We start from the raw sequence: 23,947 nt of genomic DNA, 5'->3' as shown, positions 1-23,947 counted from the left end.
AAATAATAACACTTGTGGGTACTAGTCCTAACACTAAAATACGGACATGAGATTAGCGCGTTTAACCAAACAAACAACGTTATTATATCTAGTATACCTATCTAAAAAGCGAAAAGTCATGTCACTGACTGACTGACTGACTCACTCACTCATCACGAAATCTCAGAAACTACAAGTGCTAGGAGTCTTAAATTGGGACAAATGGATGGGCGTTCCTTTTAGAATGTAGGTGTTTACTCAGAAGTTCAGAACGGATTTTACGAAACTCCACCCCTAAGGGGGTAAAACGAGATCAAAGTCGCGGGCGGCCGCTAGACTAAAACTCTTAAACGTTATAATATTAGTATAGATAACGACCCTTAGAACGTGTAATTGTGAATAATTTTCCAATCTCCGTTATATACGCCGCGTCGAGTGGGCTCGATCAAGCGTCCACTTTACATTCCAAATCGGTCCCGGAGACGAGGGCAATCAGTGCGGTAAACAACCTGCATAACATAAAGCAAACCAGGAAAATGTATACTAACTGACGGGTGACTTTGCAATCAGTATAATTTTTTTTTAATAAGCTCCATAGAACAATTTAACAATACTATTTTCTACTTCGTTTCAGCCAAATGACGTCCACTGCTGGACAAAGGCCTCCCCCAAGGCTTTCCATAATGAACGGTCTCTGTATTACTTTATCTTAATTATTTTTAATCGTATTATTTAATCGTAAAGTTTAATAGGCAACATTTGTTGATAAACTGTTTATGACTAGTGTGAAACAAGTTTACCATGAACACAGGTTTCTGAAACTTGGCCGTCCGCACTTGCTCTCCACTCATAGCGGGGAGCACGGCAACATGTATCATAAACAATGTTTCATCACCTATGTTTATGGACTGTTTACAGAGATGATGAAACATTATGAAACATTGTTTATGAACAGTTTATAAACAGTGTTTATCAACAAATGTTGCCTAATGAATACATGGCCTTAGTCTTATTTGCGCACACCATTATGTCTGTTTAACTTTGCAATTAACTGTGTGTACGAATTTTTCTACGAATGGTTTGTCTGTTGCGTTATAAAGCCTATACGAGTAAGTACGTTTATTATTATTATGTTGTAGTAAACAATATTACATGTTTGTCTTGGCAAGTTGCCTCAAGTTAAAGTCCTAACCAAAGTATTACTCTATTATGTTTCGACCAGCAATTTAGTAAATTAGTTAGGCCCTCAGGTCCTCTATACAGGGTGTTAGGTAAATGGGTATATGAGCCGACACTAGCCCATGTTAACATGGGCACATAAAATGGTATGGTGAAGTCAGAAAATTGATATCTTTATTTAATAATTTTAAATTTCATACAAATCGGATTTTATCAAATTTATTTTGTATGAAAATTTAAAAAATTAAAATGATGATATCAAACTGAATTCACCATACCATTTATATGCCCATGTTAACATGGGCTACTGTCGGCTCATATACCCATTTACTTAACACCCTGTATAGGTAATCGTTTATCATAATAATAGGTAAGTTATCCATCTTCAGTGACAATTTGCGCCTAACCTAAAATAAGGGATTTAGATTTATATAATAACAATACAAGCTAAAGTTGGACAGAGTGACACTAATTAACTGGTATTTTGTTGAAGTAAACATTTTGAGTTACAAGAACATTAGTGAACTGTGTATAAGTGTGTCGTAATAACGTCAAACAACTATATTGCCAAAAATTTTCAAGGATTTGGAATCATAAGTTAAAAACCGTTATTTTTAAATCTGCAAACAAACAGTGTTGCATTGGGAACATTAAACTGAATTTAGTCACCAAAAGACTAATGGCGCCATCTGTTAGTGAGTAGAGAAAGTGAAAAAGCAGAAAGCTCTCACCGCCATCTAGCGGTTGGAATAGTAGGCATTTAATTACTACTTAGCATCGATAGAGGTCGTTACGAGTATCATCGACAGAAAATGGCTTCGACTAAAACTGAAAATTACGGTCCTTGCGCTGCCTGCCTTCAAATCATATCATCTCGCCAATTTTTGAAATGCTGTCTATGCTCAAAAAAGTATGACATCATATGCGTCAACGTAAGTGAGCAGCGCTTTTACAACACCATGACCAAACAACACAAAGACAATTGGAAATGTGACGAATGCAAAAATAAAATGCCTAAAAAGGATAACAGCAAAACTCCCGTAAAACCAGAGGTCTCCAACGTCAACACTCGAAGACGCATGAACGCGGGACCACCGGCTGCTTCACCATCAAGCCCTCCACCACTCCGTGCGGCAGAGGGCGCCACAGACATCTCGACGCCTACATCGGCAGCTGCTGAACTCGCCACTGAAATCAGACTGCTGCGGGAGGAGATGAGAGCGGTTCGTGAGGAGATGCAGGAGTTCCGGGGCACCTTAAACAGCCTCACCACTGCCGTCGAAGTATGCAATAGGCGGATCGACGGGCTAGAGGCCCGGATGGATGCTGTCGAAAAACAGAGCGGGGACACCACCAACTCTCCCGCAACCGCGGCCCTGGAGCGTACAGTTGCAGAACTGAAACTGGACCTGAACGATCGTGACCAGGAACTTCTATGTAACGACATAGAGATTTCAGGAATACCTGAGGAAAAGAATGAGCGTTGCTCTCACATCGTACTCACGGTCGCTCAAAAACTAGGAGTCAAATTGGAGGAACAGGACCTTGTGAGTGTGCAGCGAGCTGGCCCTGTGCGGCACGCGGCGGCGGGAGACGCGCCGCCCCGCCCGCGCCCCCTGGTGGCGCGACTGGCGCGGCGCGCCCCGCGGGACCAGCTGCTCGCAGCGGCGCGGGTGCGGCGCGACGCGACTACTGCAGGCTTAGGCTTAAATGCAGCTGCTAGGCCTCTTTATGTCAATGAACGACTAACTCCTATAAATCGCAATCTTTTTTACAAGGCTCGAATGGAGGCAACCCGAGCTAAGTGGAGGTATGTGTGGACCCGTGAAGGCAAATTATACGCTCGCAAAGACCATGGCGCGCCACGGCATCGACTGCGCTCGGAAGCTGACATTGACAAAGTTTTTGGCTAGTGTTAACGTTCGCTCATTTCCTTTGCATATTTTATAACACACAAGGTAATTGGTACATAGATTATAATAATATGTTAAACTCATTTCAATATTTTACATTTTGTTACGTTTTATGCGAGAATGTTTATGTTGTTTTATGTTTTTTGTTTTTTAATAGATGTTTTGTATTTTTATACTATAACCTAAGCTCTTACGGTTATAGCTGGCTCTGCAAATTGACACCAGTTCTTTTTATATGCGTGTGTAATTTTGTTTTTACCCATAATAATAATCTAATTACTCGTTTCAATCCGCTGCCGTATTATCCGACTTGCGACTGTTTCTTCTTGAATATATCTTGTGCATACACACTCTACACTACACATTACACTATATCCTACACCAACACACATTTAAGTGATTTCGAAAGTCTAGCTCATTTCTTTGTTATTCTAAAACATGTAAATATAAATAAACGTCATATGACACTACTCCGGAGGTTCTTATGTAACTGTAAATATGTCGAGATGGTTTTCTCGTTTGTCATTCAATTTCTGAAATATAAAAAGTTATCAGTGGGTCTCTTGAATCCGGGGTCTCGTGGCACAAAACACGAAGAATTCTTAGTAGCTTTGGATCATCATGATGTGGACATTTTGGCCATCAACGAGACCTGGCTGAGAGCTGGTGAGGAGGGCCGCGCGCCTGCGCCTCCAGGCTACCGTCTGCGCCATGTTCCGCGCCCGTCGAATGTTCGTTCTCGCGGTGGTGGCGTGGGGTTTTACATCAAAAATGGTATTAACGCGCGGATGATACATCATCCTTCCCCATTATCTGTGGAACAAATGTGGCTATTCCTTAATATAAGCGGCATCAAACTGGCGATTGGCACGGCATACCGTCCGCCGTGGTTAAACATTGATACTTTCATAGATGCTTTAAGTGAATCTATCTCGTCTCTTGGAAAATATGATAAAATACTATTATTGGGGGATTTTAACATTAATATTTTAAATACTCAATGTGTACAAACGAAAAAACTTCTAGATTTTTTGAGTTATATGAATTTGAATCAGTATGTAAATCAACCAACTCATTTTACAGAACATAGTGAAACGCTTATAGATGTCGTGTGCTCCGATTTCCTCATTTCTCAATTATCAGTAAACCATATACCAGATCTTAGTAGTCACGCATTGATCACTTGCAAATTAAATATTAAAAAAGACAAGCCACCTTCTAAATGGATCGTATACAGGCCTCTAAAAGATATACATTTTGAACTGTTTAATGATGATCTCAACTCTATTTCATGGAATGATTTTGAATCGGACGATGTAAATGTTATGTTGATGTTTTTTAATGATAAAACTACACAGTTATTTGATAGGCATGCTCCGATTAAACGAATCTATATCAAAAATCATTCACATCCATGGATAACTTATACAATCAAAGAAATGATGAAGTTGCGAGATAAGGCGCATGCTAGAAGTAAATCAACAAATTTAGAAATTCATAAAAAATATTACCGTGAGTTAAAGGCTATCGTAAAGTCAGCAATTCACAGTGAAAAGACGGCATACTTTAACAGATACATACATTCATGCTCAAATGACCCCAAAACTTTATGGAAACATATAAAAAGAGATGTTGTAGACTTTAAGAAGAAAGAGTTTATATTGCCCTCGCACTTAAATAATCCTGACACAATTAATCAAACTTTTTTGAATATACCCGGAAATAATGACACCGACGCTTCTCTGATAAATTACCTTAAATTTAGTAAATATAGTACGGCCTTGTTTTCGCTTAAACCTGTGACGGAAGGGGAAGTGAGTAGCATTATTAAAACTATAAAAACAAATGCGCAAGGAGTCGACGGCATTACAAAGAATATGATCATGCTCACTTTGCCACGTACTTTATCAGCCATTACCACAATAGTTAATAAATCTATTAAAACTGGCGTATTTCCGGAACAGTGGAAGACAGCTATCGTGCGGCCTATACCTAAAACCAGATACCCTAACGAGCACAAAGATCTGCGCCCCATTAGTATTCTCCCGTTTATATCCAAGATTATCGAAAGGGCCATTTGTACGCAAATGACCGAATTTCTAGAAAAAAATAAAATACTACCAGAAAAACAGTCAGGCTTTAGAAAACGTCGCAGCACTTCAACAGCGCTCCTGGATGTCGTGGATGACATACTAGCAGCGCAAGACATTGGAGAAAGTACTATTCTGGTACTACTCGATTATTCACGCGCCTTCGACACGATTAACCCATCAGTCCTACTAGCTAAACTAGCATACTATGGCTTTGATCCTCCAACTTTAAAATGGTTCGCTAGCTACTTGTCAGACCGAACTCAATACGTTGAAACTCGTAACGATGATGGCTCAACATCAGCTTCTGTCACTGCTAGTGCGATCCGCGGCGTCCCTCAGGGGTCTATTTTGGGTCCGTTGCTATTTATATTGTATACTGCCGATATCACTAAGAATATAATAAACTGTAAATATCACCTATATGCCGATGATCTTCAGATATATATCTCATTTAAACCTGAATCAACTTCCTCTGCTATAGTTAAATTAAATGAAGATTTGGATCGTGTTAGCCTGTGGAGTGATAGGCACAACTTAGTTTTAAATCCAAATAAATCAAAATATTTAATCTTAGGTTCCAAAAATGGTATCGCATCAGTTTCTGCCAAAAGTCCGCGTGTCTCTATGATGGGTGCATGTTTGGAACAAGTAGTACAAGCTCGAAATCTGGGTTTACTTATGGATGGAAGGTTACAATTTGAAGGACACATACTCGAAATAATGAATAATTGTTTTTATAGGCTCAAGGTTTTATATAGAATCCGCAAATACATCGATATAGAGACAAGAGTTAACTTATGTGAGTCACTTGTCCTTTCAAAACTCAATTATTGTGACACTGTTTTTGGTGGATGTCTGTTGGTACGGACAAGGAAAGTGATTCAACGTATTCAGAATGCTTGTGCGCGGTTCTGTTTCCCAATACCTCCACGTTCACATGTTACTCCATTTCTGAACCGTAGCAGACTTCTGAATATGGCCGCTAGACAAAAACTGCACTTTGCTTCATTGCTTTTTGAAGTCGTCAACAAACAGGAGCCTTCATACTTGTTCTCAAAACTCAGAGTTGCTCAGCGTAAAATAAGGATCGCCTCACGCCTTATGTGTCCAGAGCACAGAACAGCTGCATTCCGTGGCAGCTTTCGATATTCTGCCACGAAATGTTGGAATAACTTACCACCGCCAATTCGAAACTCCCAATCAAATGCTGTTTTCAAACGTAATTTAAAGGAATTTTTATTAAACGAACAGATGTCCGGTGCCTGAGTAGATGTTCTGTATCTCTTTCCTCTATTGCATAAACATAACTTTCTGATACATTAGCACTTTCTGATCACACATATACAAAACGCATACGCCTAGCACACACACTAAAAATTGTATGTACCTAATTGTTTAAGTTTTGTGAATTGTTAAGTTTATAATTACGTATTATATTATATTATTTAAAATAAAAATGCCAGTGTTTATGGCGTCCAATGTGACGCTCTTTTAAAAATGGCCTCCGCAGAATAACAGCGTCCTGTTCTGGGGTCTACCTCAGAGCAGGACACAATGCTGAGCGGATGCCATTTTGGTTCAAACATGTACAAATACTTTGAACTGTAAAATTGTATAAATTGTTTTGGACCAAATAAAAAATTTTTCTTTCTTTCTTTCTTTCTTTCTAGATTTTCTTTTAATATTTAATTTAACACAAAGGCGCCCAATTTCCCACCCGCTCCACGAGCACAATCGCAATTCCGTAGAAAAACAAATTAAAAGCAAATCCAAGTTATTATTTGTCGGAATGATTAATGAATCCATTAGCAAGAGTGTGTTTTGGGCCTCCCCCTCCCCGTGACGTCACCGGGCCGTAAGGTTTAGAAAAATACAAAGACGTGAACAATCTGTGTACAGTCGCACATCAGACAATCCATTTAAAATCGCTCATATTAAAAGAAAGTAAAGTGCAACTCAGGCAGGCCTCCTACTAGGTGGACTGACGATCTGGTAAAGGTTGCGGGAAGAGCCTGGATGCGGGCAGCGCAGGACCGTGCATTGTGGAAAACCATGGAGGAGGCCTTTGTCCAGCAGTGGACGTCATTTGGCTGAAACGAATGAACGAACGAAAGTGCAACTGTTCATAGTTACTCGTAAATGCCGCCGTCTGTACACTCGTCAGGTTCGTCGAGCCATTGTCTGTCACAGTAATTTGTATTGCCACAGCAATGGATGAATTTACCTACTTATTAAGATGATTATGAGATATGTACCTCCTGAAAGAGCGTGTTTCCCCTAATACAAGTTTAATTACTTAAGGAGAATGTGCCACTGTAATGCTGTAACTTGTAATAATCAAAGAAATTTTGTATTTGTATTGTATTTGAGTATAGAGAGCGTTTCTATGAAAGTGTAACGTTCTTACAAAAAGTACAATACAGGTGAATTAATATTGTACATACCACGTTTGGTTTGTGAAAGGATGACCTGACACAAGAACATTTCAGAGCTCATTGTTCTGTTACAAGTAACTGCTCTAGTTTAAATACTTACCTTTGGAGCGATGGTTTGGAACTACCTACGTCCGATCCGAATCTGTAGTCGTAGAGAACTGTGTGTTATAGTTTACACGATCCGATATTCCATCATCCATTTTTTCTAGTATTCGTGCGAAACCACTTTTTTAACCGATATTTTTGGAGTCGGTGCCGGTAAATTTAGTACGTTTCCTGAGCTTGGCATTTCGCAGACTGGCATCGACTCCGAAAATATCAATCATGGTCATATAATTTGTCCTAATTAAATAACGTTATTATTTTTCTACTTTTTAGTGTACTTTTTTGGAGTCAGTTTAATTATAAAGTCGGTTTTTAAAGTATTTCAAACTTTGAAATTGTATGCTACTAGTGGTACTAGAGTCACACACAGTGAAACTAGAAGCTCGGCGCGCCATGTCAACGTCACTCTGCACCCGTTCTTTTGAACCGCGCGTCTTTCACGCCGCCCGTAGAGCGTAGAGGCTTTCATTATGCCCGCTCGTGTGCTTAGTTTCTGACTTTTGAACAACTGGAACAACTAGGAACAAAATTATAAACGCTATAATAATATCTTAAAGTTCACACAGCCTTATCTTATAAAATATATGTACCATAATAATTATTAAGAAACGTATTTAAATGTTTCGTACTTGTACTTGCTTTCATCTTCAAAGATCGAAAGTATTATTTTACTAGCTTTCCGCCCGCGGCTTCGCCCGCGTGGAATTTTGTCTGTCACAGAAAAACTTTATCGCGCGCGTCCCTGTTTCAAAAACCGGGATAAAAACTATCCTATGTTCTTTCCCGGGACTCAAACTATCTCTATGCCAAATTTCATCAAAATCGGTTGCGAGGTTTAAGCGGGAAAGCGTAACAGACAGACAGACAGACAGACAGACAGACAGACAGACAGACAGACAGAGTTACTTTCGCATTTATAATATTATTATATATATTATATAATTATATATTATATAATTATATATAGTTGGGATTTAAAAATTGAGGTCAACCATGTCAAATTAGCGTTGATGATTTAATTAATTGAGCGTGTACACTTATTTACACTGCTAGCTAGAACTTTTATTCAAAAGAAATTGTATCCTATGTAACGAATATATGTATTTAACAACCACTTTTCATAACGAGTTTATTTACTTATTTCATTATATGTCTTTTCTCTACATTTAAAGTAGTATACGGTTATTAAAACATTTCTATGTATGTTCATTCAAGTCTTTCTAAGCGGACTGAACGAATGAATGGTTTTTTCCCGCTTCGTCTTTCTTTCCCACGGTTTTCCCGTCAACTGAAAACTCGTTGAATTGCGAGTTGAATAGTAAACCGACTTGCAAAGACTCAGGGCTGCTAACAAGTGTTTTACATTGAACGAAAACAAAAGTATAGGTATTGATTTCTAAATTAATTAGGTACCTAAGTTGAGTGAGACGTACATGACTTGCACCCACTAACTAATAAGACGCTACGTATTGTATGATGGTGCTGAGTGAGACAACCGTCTCTAATTGACCAGAGGCAAATGGGGGACTTGGGTTGGGTTGATTTTAGCGCTCTTGCACACGACGCCGCCACCGCGCCGCCGCCGCGCCGTCGCCGCGCCGCTACACTGTTCATACGCGCCGCGTGAAGCCCGCTGCCGCGCCTCACTGGCGAAATTATGCTTTGATGGCGCGGTGGCGGCGTCGTGTGCAGGAGCCCTTTGGTTTATATTTTACTAAATTGGTAATACTTTTATATTGATGGTGGTGGGAAAATTTTCCCTTGAGGTTTGGCATCCCTGATCCCAGTTACGGCTGATGAAAGGGTGTCGGCGGCTAATTCCAGCGTTTATGAGCATCTTTTGTGCTGGAGCGAGGAACAGATGAATGGCGACGCTCGGTGACATTCGTGGCTCATATTAATGGGCTAAGAACAAAACCAAGCGATGAGAGATGTGAAATTTGGAACATTTTGTGCTCTTTAAGTTGCTGTAGCCTTTAAGGTGGCTTTAAATGTAGGCATACACTAGGCGACATGCGACAGCGACAGTTCGGCGACTAGACGCAGCGACAATCTGCTTTCATATATTTTGGACGCCGCGACTCTGACGCCAAAGTGTGCGAAGCTTTGAACAAAATATTATGAATCTGACGCCAAAGTGTGTGAAGCTTTGAACAAAATAATTAAATATATTTTCTTTCTTTCTTTCTTTCTTTCAAATTGTCGGCCGCAGCCTATCGTCGCATCTAACGCCCGTATTCACAAATGATGCTTGCTTAAGTGACGCAGCAAATCGAACGCACAGCATTGAATAGAGTTATGTGATTTGTTCATGTGTCATTCATTGCGTCCACGCGCACTGTGAGACCTCAAATTCAAATTCAAATTCAATAATTTATTTTCTAGAATACATAATTACATGCTCGTTTTACAAAGCAGGCAGAGTAATGTTTGTGAATGTGGGCGTAAATTGCCGACCTGTCGCTGTCGCGTGTCGCCTAGTGTGCGCCTACATTAAGAACAAAAGTGATGAGAGATGTGAAATTTGGAATATTTTGTGCTCTTTAAGTTGCCATGCCACCTTATAGCCTTTAAGGTGGCTTTTAAGGGTACTTAAAGGTTGCCGCCGGGATTACGGGACGCTATTAATTAGGTAGACAGGTGACATTAACACAGAGTAGAATAAGTAGTAGGTATTTGTCTACGCACGGACATTGCGCTCGTGCCTTGGACGAAGAATCGAAGCCTCGTGCAAAATACAAAATACCTACTATTGTGAGAGCTCAATACAAATAATTGTAAGTAAGTGAGCTATTAAGACATGATAGCACCGCGTCATCATAATGATCGGCCGGAGAGGTACTCGCGCGCAGTAAAATGTTTAACTTTATGCTCTGAATGATTGAGTCTGATGTTGAATCAGCGGTGCACAGTAAAACCAAAACTGGTTTTTGTGACACCGTCAATAGTTATCATTAATATTTGAAGATCAAACGAACTTAACAAGTGAAGTTCGATCAATATTATGTGAGCAGCTTCATTCGACGCGATTTACGTTTAACATGGTGTAGTAGCGCCATCTACCATAGGCCTTTGCACAGATTAGTTTAAAGTTTTTTTTTTTTTTTTTATATTGCAACACTGGTAAGCATGGTGGGACGCTCCGATTTTCACGGTCGTCATTTTGTTTAAAGTTAAAATATTATTATTTATTTTATTCCAGAAGGGCTGGGGGCCCAGTATGAAGTACTCCATATAGGGTGGGTGTTGGTAAATCGCGTCGAATGAAGCTGCTCACATAATATTGATCGAACTTCACTTGTTAAGTTCGTTTGATCTTCAATTATGTTTCGCAGCTTCATTCTTTGCGATTTACGTTTAACATGGTGTAGGATGTTTAACGCAATGTTATAAAATAAATAATTGACAATGTAAAAGATGATGATTTGAGTATAAATAAAACATGATTTTTTCAAAACATCAGTCTTACTTTATTAATTTAATAATAGTAAACATGAACTAAAATATTTCTTATTAGAGTACATTATACAAACGATTAGTACATTAATTAATCCTCATTTTGGCAGGAATCAAGTAACGATTCGGCGAACTCATTATTATTTATAACATTCTTGTTATAGAATCGAGCAAAAGCAGATGATGAGTTGGACCATCCAGCAGTCTTTTTAATCAACTCTATACTAACACCTAACTTATTTGCCTTTGACGTACTTGCATGTCGTGTACTATGACCAGTAAATATTGATGTATCAACACCACTTTCATGTAAAGTATCTTTTAACCAATGGCTGATAGTTTGAGAGCTAACTTTTGAATGTGGCTTTTTAAGGCTGATAAATAGATTATTAGTGTTTCCGCGTAATATTTTAGTTTTTTCTATATATGATTGTAAACATCGGGCTGGACATATTTCTGGCCGAGAATTATAGAATGGAAGTCTTAGAACTGGTTGTGTCGAGTTTAATTTTGTTGTCTTTATAACATCGGGAATTTTGATAATAACTTCGTTAGAATTTGTAAAAATATTGCTAATTTTAATTAAAGATAAGGTCTGTACACGATGTGCAGTTACTAAGGCAAGTAAGGCAACTGTTTTCTTGGAAAGTGTTTTCAAATCAAGACTATCATTGGGCCATTGTTGGGCCAAGAAACTTAATACAATGTTTGGATCCCATGTTAAGTTGTACTTAGGATTTGTTGGCCTTAATTTAAAAACACCTTTCATGAAACGTTTTAACCTTTCATCATCGAGATTATTACCTAGTAATAGAGATAAAGCGGATTTATAAGAGTTAATTGTCCCATACTTGGCACCATTATCAAATATTTCTGTCAGAAAGTGAATGATTATTGGTATGGATCCACATGTATAATCATAATTATGTTTGGAACAATAACTTATCCAGGCTTTTATGCAACCATCATATTGTTTGTAAGTATTATTTGACAAGGATGACAGCATTATTTCTACAGATCGTGGTGACAAAAATTTATTTAGTAAAGTTTTCCGGATAATCTCGCGGCAACCAATGTTAAGCTGCGGTGAAGGCTGTGGCTCGATCTGTAAGGAGATTTTAATAGTTTACTATCAGGTGTAAAATAGACAACTTCCGATTGGCATATTCTATTGAATAGAGGATACCAGGGTTGTGTTGGCCAGTATGGGACAACAACGATACCTTCTGCATTATCAGATATGATTTTTTGAATCATTTTTAAGACCATAGAGAATGGTGGAAAGGCGTAAAAATTTAAATCTGTCCATGAAATCGTAAACGCATCAACGGCCCATGCATCAGGCTCATTTTTCCAGGTAACGTATAAATCACATTTAGAATTGCAACGACTGGCAAATAAATCAACATCTGGTGTACCCAATTTTTGTTTTATTTTTTCGTATGCATGGTTACACAATTCCCACTCCGTATCTTTAAACTTTTTTCTAGATAGCTTATCAGCCTCAGTATTCTGTTTTGTATTGATGTATGATGCAAAAACTATAATGCGACGCCTTTCACACCATTCCCAAAGATCTCGTGTCTCATTATTGAGATGTGGGTATTGAACACTACCCATTCTGTTTATACATGAGATCGCTGTAACATTATCTATTCTCAATAACAATTCACAATCATGACAATCATTAGCAAATACTTTAAGTCCGAATAGAGCTGCTTTCAGTTCTAACTGATTTATATGTAAATTCGTTTCATATTCCTTCCAATGACCGTATGACTCATCTCCATTACAAAATGCACCCCAACCCGTGGATGAGGCGTCGGTGTATATTTCTTTTAAATAATTATTTGTTTTTATGGAAGCGTAACCAAGATCTATGTTGTTAAGCCACCAGTAAAGATCTTCTCTAATAAAATTTGGTAATAAAATGATTTGATTGTAACTATCATTTTTTAACAATGTTCTAAACTTGAGTTGTTCAAATAGTTTAGTATGCATCCACGAGTATTGTATTGCAGGGCAAGCCGATACCAAAAGACCAATTACTCTGGCAAAATCTCGTAATTTACATTTGCGAGTTTCTAAACAATTTTGAACATAGCATTTAATTTTTTCTTTTTTATCTAAGGGTAATTCTAATATCATTTTTCGAGAATCGAAAATAAAACCCAGAAATTTACAACGATAGTTCGGAAGTAGGCAACTCTTTTCGTTATTTATAATAAATCCTAATTTCTGAAGTAATATACAAGTTTTCTGTACATTAATATTGCAATCATTAAAGTCCCTTCCAATGCAAAATATATCGTCCAAGTACACTACTGAGATCATATTTTGGGAACGTAGATATTCCATTACAGGTTTCAATAATTTGGTGAATACGTATGGAGCTGTGCTTAAACCAAACGGTAAACAGTTAAATTCATATAGTGTTCCGTTATAATTAAAACGTAAATATTTCCTGTGATTTTTAGCTATGTTTATAAAAAAGTATGCGTCTTTTAGGTCTACTGACGCCATATAGCATTCTTTAGTTATTAATTTAATTGCTGTTCGATAATCCTCCATTTTGAAATGGCTAGTCAGTACGAATTTATTTAATTGTTTTAAATTTAAGATAAAACGTTTTTCGCCGTTTGGTTTAGGCACTAGAAACACGTTCGATATGAATTCACCTTCCTGATGACAACACTCTGATATTGCATTGATATTAATTAATTTTTTAATTGCCTTAACAAACTCGGAATGTTCTTGTTTTGATTTTGGTACAGTACATGGACTTTCAGAACGAGTAGGAGTAGAAATGAATGGTATTTCATATCCCTTAATCCATGACAATAGAGTTGCATCATCAGTTATTTGAGACCATTGCAAGTTGTAATATTGTAAACGGCCAGCGTATTGATTTACCTGTGTATTTATCGACGGTAATTCCTCGTGTTCGGCGAAGGTGCTTTCGGCGGAGGCGGCGGGGGGCGCGAGTAGGTCGGCGCGCGTGTCTGCCGTCCTGGAGGTCGTCCTCGCGATGACTCGCTGGTTCTGTTCGGTGGTCTTCTTTGAGTTGGACCCCTGAAGTTTAAATTCCTCTTAGGGTTACTTTTAGAGTTCATTGTCTTGCTTGAAGATGCAACTGGATTGGTCTTAAGAAGGGATTCACCCGTCTTTTGAACGGTTTTGGCAACCTTTAACTTTTCTGCCAAATCCTCGCCAAATAAGTATTTATCGCGATTTGCATTAGAGAGCGTGTCGCGTAGACTTGTGTTGATGGAACTCATAAGTATGCTGCGCCGAGTTTTTGTTTCCACATTATGGCTGTCGCATAAAATGCGGCAAGCGTCACTTAGAGGTTGAAGGAGCGCTTGTTTTGAAGTCTCGTTTCTTAAAATCATCTCTGAGACTTGAGAAAGCGCGGCTAAAGCAACCCCAATCTGATTTTGCTTTTGCATTATAGTTGTGTCTCTTTTAGCCAGAACCTCTGGGACGGCAGCCTTAGCTTCGGGGTTCAATAAGGGTGCCACTAAAAAGTGACAGTTAGCCGGTATGAGGTATTTCTTCGAGATCGACTCTTTCACTTCCTTTGGCAAACCTTTGAGCAATATATCCTGCCAACGGGAAGCGATGTCTTTATGAATGCTTTTCCCCAATGCTAAATCTGGCTGTGGAGCTTCGCCCAAAATTTGTAAGATGTCATCATCCAGTTCAGTCTCCTCCTCTTGGTTTGAGACGTTAGTGGAACCGATATCTGGAGCGGTAGAGGGTCCTGGTACTGCCAAAGGAAGGTCCACCTTCACAGTGGATTCTTTGGGTTCGAGATCACGCGATGGCGTTCTTGGTATAGGAGAGATCAAACTAGGCATGTCTAAACCTGCTTCTCCGTGATTGATTGGGGATGCTCTCGGTGTGGCTGCCGGCGAGCTTGATGGTGTCAGCGAGGGCAAAACTTGCAACTCGATATCTGAATCTGCGTAACAAACAAACTGCATGTTACATTTGAACATTACGGTTGAAATTCAACCGATAAAACCAACATTACCGCCAACGACAGTCGTTGATTTTTATNCATTCGTAGTTATTAACGACAATAATTTTATATAATATTTTTTTACTGAATTTATCATCCGCCAACGGCGGGGTAGTTATTGTTAGAATTATTATCAACGATAATAATTTTTGAGAATTTATGAGAAATTAACACTTCTTTTTAAAATATTTTTGTCAACGACAGTCACGATTAAAATTTGGTATAATTTGCACCTACCGTCATCATCCGACGAGATAACACGTCTCCGTCGCTGTAATTTCCTTTCCAACTTCTTTATTTTCTTGGTAATTCTTTCTTCTTCTTCTCGTTTTCTTTTCCCCATTATATGGCTTGTAGTGCTTGTAGTTTGTGTGCGCAGGCTACGGTGAGATAACACAGAATGACGACCGTGAAAATCGGAGCGTCCCACCATGCTTACCAGTGTTGCCAATATAAAAAAAAAAAAAAAAAACTTTAAACTAATCTGTGCAAAGGCCTATGGTAGATGGCGCTACTACACCATGTTAAACGTAAATCGCAAAGAATGAAGCTGCGAAACATAATTGGAAATGTAACTTGTTTTAAATAAATAAATAAAATAATAATGTTTTCAAAATGGCAATAGGACGGATGACACTAACTGTGTGCTGCATTTGGCAGTCGTTCTAAAAAGCATCATATATTTTCTTATTTTTCTCTTCATCATCATTATCATCATTTCAGCCATAGGACGTCCACTGCTGAACATATGCCTCCCCTAATGATTTCCACAATGGCCGGTTGGTGGGGGCCTGTATCCAGCGCCTTCCTGCTGTCTTTATATTTTTCTCTTATTTTTCCTAAATTGTCTAAGGCTGTAACTTATAATATATTTTTCGGTTGATCTATGGTGGTCCTCCTCTCTCCTAATTGCCGTGCCCTACAGGGCCCGTAATGTTCTAATTTTAAATACATAACGAATGCAATAAAATATTGGGTATTGAGTATTGTCTGATAATTTCTGAAATTACTCAGCCATTTATGGTCAAACTAATTAGACTAACCTCATGAAATATTAATAAAAATGTTAAAGAAACATTTATCTTTCGTCAAGAAAACATAATTTTCTCTTGAACTTAACACTTAGTAAATATACTAATGAAGAACATAGCTGAGCGGTAAAGCTCTGTGCACACTGCGAAATGAAATAAAGAACTGCGAAAGTTCTAACTTCAGTTGAATTAGGTATCACTTTCCAGCAGCTCGCACTAATCGTTTCGATACTCTTTTATAATTATAAACAGCTAGGGACTGGAATTCGCTGCTTGCTGCTGTCTTTCCCGAAGACTATAATCCGGGCCTTTTCTAGGCGAGAGTAAATAGGCACTTATAGGGCAGATCTCACAACAACATCTTGCGGTCAAATATAAGGAATTGATCTGAATTTTACGACTCTCAACTCCGGCGGTTTTGGCGTCAGTGTGGACGGGCCTTAATTACGTAAAACATCATTAATCACTATTCCCCAATTATTCCCCGCGGGCCGGGGCGTCCGTCACTCCTCTCCTCAAGCGTGAAAATTTAATACGCCCCGAAAACTATGAAATATAGATTAGGCTGTCTCCGCTGAACTTGTCAATAACAAACCCAACGTCTGGTGAATAAATGGTCAGATGATGGTCAGCAAACCGAGCTGCATATTTATTAGGATATCGTCTGAGAATAACATACATAGTTATTGTACAGCGAGGTACCCTGGTCTTCATAATAAGCCACAGCGGCCATCTGGCCAGTTTCACTAGAATGACTGGACGGTAAAATAGGAGGGGATTATCTGAAACTGTGAAAATAGGAGACAAAATTAATACAGTGTGAGTCTTGATAAAGTGCACATATGAAAATAGGTCTAGTTTCACCTATTTTCATATGTGCACTTTATCAAGACTCGCACTGTATTAAAAATAATATGCTCTGCTATTAGTTCTGAAAAACTCACTTGACTAAAATTTTTCTTCAATCAACTAGACTAGTTTGTATTGGAACTTCCTACTTTTTTATATTTTTAAACCGGCAGACAGTGGTGACTGAGTTTGTTGCGGCGCTTCTTCTCAGCACTTGCCAAATGTTTGTCTCGAAGCGCTGGTAGGGCAAAAAAAGAATGAGACATGTATAGGCTCCTTAAGAGCATTAATTTGACGATTTGCAAGTACTAATTTAATTAGTCTAAACAAAAAAAAAAATTTTTGATTTTGATTTTTTACAACGCGTCTGCTTATCTTCATCACCAAGTCTAAGTCAGGAAATGAGCGTTTTCATAAGAGTCCATAAACTCTATGTGTGTTTATTTTATAGTAACACACAACGCGTTTTGAGCTGTTTTTTTCGCTCGATGAGCATTCCCGGTCCCTAAACATAACACATACCTACTCGTATAGATTTAAAATTTGACCTAGACTATACTGATTGTGTGATCGTGTATAAGCCCCCTGGAAAGGGCCTATGTACTGAATATAATGATTGACTTTGAACATGTTCCTTGCAGAGGAGGAGAGCGAGGAGTCGATCTACGCGGGCGCGCTGCGGCACCGGCCCGAGCCGCTCGGTGCGCTCGCGCAGACCACGCGCTTCAGCGAGCACGAGATCAAGCTCATGTACCGCGGCTTCAAGCAGGTACACACACCATCGCCTTAGCGGGGCAAGCGGGTACACACACCATCGCCTTCGGGGCAAGCGGGTACACACACCATCGCCTAGCGGGGCAAGCGGGTACACACGGCACCCCTAGCGTGCCAAGCAGGTACACACACCATCGCCTTCGGGGGTACAAACACCATCGCCTTAGTGGGCCAAGCGGGTACACACACCATCGCCTTAGTGGGGCAAGCGGGTACNAAAAACTTTAAACTAATCTGTGCAAAGGCCTATGGTAGATGGCGCTACTACACCATGTTAAACGTAAATCGCAAAGAATGAAGCTGCGAAACATAATTACATATTAGGTTGTTAGTAAAACGTTCATTATACTGCAGCACTAGGTATTAGTAATAATGAAAAACTGAAAAATAAAATTAACACCGAATTTCCAAAAACTATCAGACATTAATTAAGCCAGCCACATCTTTATTTCCTGATTGTTAGCCTGACTCTATCCTAGAACAGCCTACATTGACCGCCACAATACGACAGACTCGTTTCATTTCCAGCTGCCATGTTTCTGGGAACAGTTCACCCATTAACCATAGTGTACTGCGATTAGTACTAGAATTCATTTCGTATCTTGTTTTCCAATTTGTCTCTGGTGATTGCCTAATTAATTTAATTCATAGGTACATACAATAATATGCACGGAATATTCACTGAAATCTTTGAACCAAGTAAAAACACTCACTGTTCTGTTATACAATTCACTGTTATGTCACTGAATGGATATCATTCATTTTAGCCATTTTAATGTTAAATTGATTGCTTGTAAAAGTCGCTACAAAAACATATTGAATGCTTATTTAATAGAGCGAGGCTTATGTAACGAATCTACTGAAGCTTTTATGAACGAAACGCCTTTTCATCGCTTTATTTAACGTTGACGTGAAAAAGATAAAATTTATGTAACAACTAGCTGACCCGGCGAACTTCGTACCGCCTTAGCGTAGAGATTTTCTTAATATTTTTTTCCGTAAAAACCATTCTTGGACTTCCACAAACATTAAAAAAAAAGAATTATCGAAATCGGTTCAGCCGTTCACACGTGATGCCGTGACAACGCGAAACGGGTTTCATTTTTATATATATAGATAGATAGATACAGCATTAATACAGCTTCATTATAGAATGATTGGGCGTCCAAGTACTTGTACCGATTGCGGCTAACTAGCCTATCGGACGGCCACTTAGGTTCTTCAGACTAGTGTTGTGTAGTGTCGACGAAGTTAAGTATCGATTTTGAGATTAAATTCACTTTTGTCCGTTTTAGGCCATGACTGGTTTTAAGCTCTAAGTCGCCGAGAGCTTTGCTTTTCCAGACACCCCAGTGAAAAACATCCGGCCAATTAGTATTCACTAAAAGTGCTAACTAGTAAAGTCATAGCATGATAAAATCTTAAAAGCAATTTATTTTTTGCAAATAGACTTTTAAGAACGTGTATTTCTCACAAGAAATCTATGAAATCTTTGGTCTAGAGGTCAAGAGTTTAATTATTACATAGAACATAGAGTGAATGCAACTCGTACCTATATGGCGATTTTAAATGTTTGACATCATAGTTAAACCCCACACGAAAACTAAAGGAAGATGATAACAATACATAGAACCACATATTCGCGATTGTTTTGCAAAATTGTAGCAGGAAGAAGACCAAGCATAAAATGCAAGACCCTGCTATGTATCATAAACCAGCAATTGCTATTTAAACTAGGCATTTAGATTTGAAAATCTCCTTCAAGACCCTTCGTGACTTCATCGATACTTNATGGCGCTACTACACCATGTTAAACGTAAATCGCGTCGAATGAAGCTGCTCACATAATATTGATCGAACTTCACTTGTTAAGTTCGTTTGATCTTCAATTAATTAGTTCTGTTTTCGTTGTCTTAACAGCAATGAAAAGAATACAAAATCAGTCATTTTGCAAAACTTCTTTATCACATCTAAGAATGAAAAGTACTACTTAATTCTTTGTCTCCTGATTTTCAGTTAACACTGTACTTCTTATTTCTAGTTACTTTTTGTACTTGTATTAGTTGTGGTTGAGAGCCATCTGTGTTCATCTATTGCCCGGTGAATCTGAGAAAGCCGCTCACGGCTATCAGCACAGTCAGTCCGAAAAAAAACTTTGTATAAATTATTCAATGGTATCCGCGTAAATATTTGATACAAGCCTCATTCCAACATTGTTTCTGTTTATTAAATCCAAATATGGCTTTGCGGTTCTTCCCCAAACTGTTGAGACTGCTAACGAAATAAAGGTTGCCGCCGGCCAGCTCGTGACCGCAGAATAAAAGCTCCGACGACCGATATTAAAACAATTACATACACAATCGTGACCGATGGGGCGGCTAATGGATTTCGACTGTTTCGTAACACTGACTTGGGATTGGGGACGCTGGTTGATGTAACAAAATGTCATATTTGCTGCAAGTCAGTAGTCCTCCAACTTGAAATAATGATAAGGTGTTGCGAATGAGTCGTGCTCATCACTACTTTCGATATCAAACGACGTCTTGCTCATGGTACATCTTAAAATACCCAGTTTTCTGTCCTATCCTTTGTTGTTTTCTTTTGATGATAAATAGGTGAAAATCTTAATTCAGAAAAAAAAACTGAGTAAATTAAAACAGAAGGTCTACCTACTCCAAGCTCACCAAGAAAGTATATAGGTGCCTTTATATTTTAACGATATTTTCGACAGTCGTTATTTTAACGATATTTTCGACGGTGTTATAAGGTTACCAGTCCGTTATTAAATTCATCGTCCTTTTACGAGCTTATTTTTAGTTTGCCTCAAGAAATATTCGTAGCGCCGGCGCATTTATGTCAGCAATCAATGTAAAGCTACCATAGACAGTGGACTAACTGAATAGCTAATCTTTTTCTATTTTTCGATTCATGGTGTAGTGCTTCTGCATCATCTTACTCTGTGTCGATCGGGAAACAACAACATACATAAAGCCACAAACGTAAACCTACCAAACTCGGCCGCATTCCGGAACTATTGTGTTAGTCGATTGTAATATCTGAAAGTGAGGGACCGGGCAGGCTTACATGAGTCAAAGACATATTTGTAAATAGTATACTTATACTTATTAGAACACAAACAGAATAATTAAACTCCTACACTTTTTTTCGATAACTGCTCGCCTTGCTGTCCAGGGACGTTATTTTCTTATCGTATAAGGTGGCCACTAATACAGTCTTATATCCAGCTTACCTTTTCACAGTTTCATTGTGTAAGTTTCTCTCTTGATTTCCCAGTATAAAATATTATCTTAAATTTCGTTGTCAATAACTTGTGCAATTTATCATCATCATCAACCAATATCAGTCCCTGCTGGACATAAGCCTCCCCACACACAAATTGTCTCTATCACTTGTTGTCGCGTCCAGCTTCTGCAGTGAACTTTCACAAGTCGTCACTCCGCCTAGCTAAAGGGCATGATTATCAATCTTACCATTAATTAACCAACTGAAAAATGACGATCATCATCCATGTAAACCCTCCAGCAGCCTAATTACCCGAGCAAGACGGCGATAGTGGCTCACTCTCGGGATTGATTATTACCCCTTGAACTAGCGATATTGGATTGAAACAGATCAATCGCCGCAAGCCGTTTTCACTAAAGCTTTATACGTAGACTGCTTCGAGTTTTATACACAGCGATTTGGTATTATGAGCTTTACACTTGACGACGTGTAGAGACGAATGATCGTCGATATTTAACTTTTCAGAGGAATATTTTGGTGGTGAATTGGTGATGAAAATATACTGTTGTATCACAGGTAAACTAGGAAATTAAGAAATGAAATTAACATAAAGTATTTTATTAGCGGCCTGCGTCCAGCGCTTCCCTGTTACCTTTATGATGTCGTTGGTCTACCTTATGCGTGGACGTCCCACGCTGCGTTTTCCGGTACGCGGCCTCCATTCCATGTGTGCCCTGCCACTTCAGCTCGATCAACATGGAAAGCATTGGGGGATGCCTATGTTCAGCAGTGGACGTCTTATGGCTGAAATGATGATGATGATGATGATTTTATTAGGTTTAAACACCGAAGTTCGTTCGTTTCAGCCAAATGACATCTACTAAACAAGGGCCTCCTTCAAAGATTTATATAACGACCGGTCCTGAGCTGCTCGCATCCACATACTTCCCGCGACCTTCACCAGATCATCAGTCCACTTAGTGGGAGGCCTGCCCACACTACGTCTTCCTGCCCGTGATCGCCACTCGAGAATTTTTCTGCCCCAACGGCCATCAGCTCTACGAACTATGCCCCACCCACATTGATTGATTTAAAAAAAAACATACCCAATTATTTGTTTATTTAAAATCAAAACTCTACTAAGTATAATCTTTCCGTGTAAACCCGCAAGAAACCTTAAGGCTACAGTGTTCAATATTCAACGTGCAGAAGGAGCCTAAAGGCCGGGGCAAGATTCGGACGGTTTATTGGGACCGGCTGATTAATTCGGCCATCTGCAGGATTAACGGTTACAACACTCGCACGTTGAGGTCTTTGCTACCTACCTCTGTCTGAGGTGAATAACTCAATTATTCCACTGTATTGGAACAGATGCTGGTACATAAAATATCCATCGCAAGACATTTCGATTCAGACCCAAAACCTTAATAGGTACGAACTGCTGTTCAGACTTGTCATTTGTTCATACAAATAAAGTAAAATGTTGTGTGCTTTCATCCATGAATGACTCAATTTGCTGCAAGATCTGTATTTTTATATCTTAAAATATAATCTAAAAGTCGGTTAAACAATCAAAATAATTGGACCAATAAAAAGACTAGATATTTAATGATATGCTTAAATGCACAGCCAGACGTTATTCCTACAAATTAGTATCGCATTTTAGGATCTTATAAAGGAAATTGGGGACCATTGGTTCATTTCCATATATTTCTACTGCGAAAGATTTGATGGAACCGAAGATAGGAGGTATTGTGGTCACATAACTTAAGCCTATCTTCTACGTGGTCATTTTACCAAAGGTCTAGTTAACAAAGGGCTTCAAGAGTGATAGATTTTCGCCTAGATTTATGGTACGTGGCTGGGAGCCTTCTCATAATAAATGATTAATGAACTGAAATGGTATTTGACTGTCTATTTTACTTGTATATCGGTGGATATCTAAGGGGAACTGCTTAGCTTTATGCTTAAAATGGCAACATTGTCCTCATTATATCTTCTTCTATATCTATAAAAGCGAAAGGTCACTGACTGACTGACTGACTGACTCACTCACTCATCACGAAATCTCAGAAACTACAAGTGCTAGGAGTCTAAATTTTTGCACGGGGGTTCCTTTTAGAACGTAGGTACTCACTAAGACGGAATTTTGCAAAATTCAACCCCTAAGGGGGTAAAACGGGGGTTTGAAGTTTCCACGCGTATATTATTGTTGTTGTATATTAAACTTTTATTAATCTAGGCTTGGCAGTAAATAGCAATCTATACCTGATTGATGGATACGCTACAAAATGATACAAAAAAGTGTGATTTGAATCCAGATAGAAGTATTTTTTCAGCTCGACATTGGTTTTATAAGCGAAGGCCTAAATAAATAACAATATGGCCGCGCATGTGTTGTGTTGGCTTTCAATATTACTTAGTCGTGGTTCCGGGGAATATCTAAAATGTAAACAATCGATTCTGTTTGTTAGAGATTAAATGTTTACTTGCGGAATATGGGTTATTAGGTAAAGACTGACTACATTTCAAAATACAGCAGCATTTTTGAACTTTAGAAATTATTTTGAGGACTAACCGAACTTGTTCTTTAGTTATTTTCATTGTACAATAAAGTATTTCTGTACTTCATAGATTATCTCCACATGAAAGTCTTGCTTTCCTTTTTTAACAAGTGAAAAATCTCGGTATAATTATAAAGATAAAGTGACACTGAACAATCTGACGTAGATTTTTTATTGTAGTGTTTGCTTATCCTTAAAAACTTCTTAATGAATCATCATCCCATCTATTGATTTTCATCGTTGTTTGTCCGAAAATCATGAATAAAAAAAATGTTTCCAAAAAAATAATTTCGCCCGTTTCC

At 38.6% G+C, this 23,947-nt stretch overlaps 2 protein-coding genes across 2 annotated transcripts in view; one reads left to right on the top strand and one right to left on the bottom strand.

The window, feature by feature from the left end:
- Positions 1-23,947, top strand: part of LOC114361400 (Kv channel-interacting protein 4-like) — a 75,867-nt gene that overhangs the window by 41,217 nt on the left and 10,703 nt on the right. Inside the window, exon 2 of the mRNA XM_028316401.1 lies at positions 17,706-17,833. Coding sequence (XP_028172202.1) covers positions 17,706-17,833 — 128 coding nt within the window. The remainder of the gene's footprint in view (positions 1-17,705; positions 17,834-23,947) is intronic.
- LOC114361403 (uncharacterized) lies at positions 12,079-15,717 on the bottom strand. The gene is made up of 3 exons (XM_028316403.1): positions 15,422-15,717; positions 14,074-15,124; positions 12,079-12,265 (listed from the first exon to the last, which is right to left on the bottom strand). The coding sequence occupies exons 1-2, from the start codon at positions 15,615-15,617 to the stop codon at positions 14,082-14,084; spliced, it is 1,239 nt and encodes a 412-aa protein (XP_028172204.1). The 5' UTR covers positions 15,618-15,717; the 3' UTR covers positions 12,079-12,265; positions 14,074-14,081.

This window comes from Ostrinia furnacalis, unplaced genomic scaffold (genome assembly GCF_004193835.3).
Source record: "Ostrinia furnacalis isolate ACB-3 unplaced genomic scaffold, ASM419383v2 OfSCF5688, whole genome shotgun sequence".
Lineage (NCBI taxonomy): Eukaryota > Metazoa > Arthropoda > Insecta > Lepidoptera > Crambidae > Ostrinia > Ostrinia furnacalis.
The sequence above is the reverse complement of the archived record's forward strand: the minus strand, read 5'-3'. Positions and strand labels throughout refer to the sequence as shown.

Coding starts and splice junctions, on each gene's coding strand:
- LOC114361403 (XM_028316403.1), bottom strand. CDS start 15,617: ATGGTGGGACGCTCCGATTTTCACGGTCGTCATTCTGTGTTATCTCAC. Junction 15,125..15,421: donor TATCTCGTCGGATGATGACG/GTAGGTGCAAAT, acceptor TTTGTTACGCAG/ATTCAGATATCGAGTTGCAA.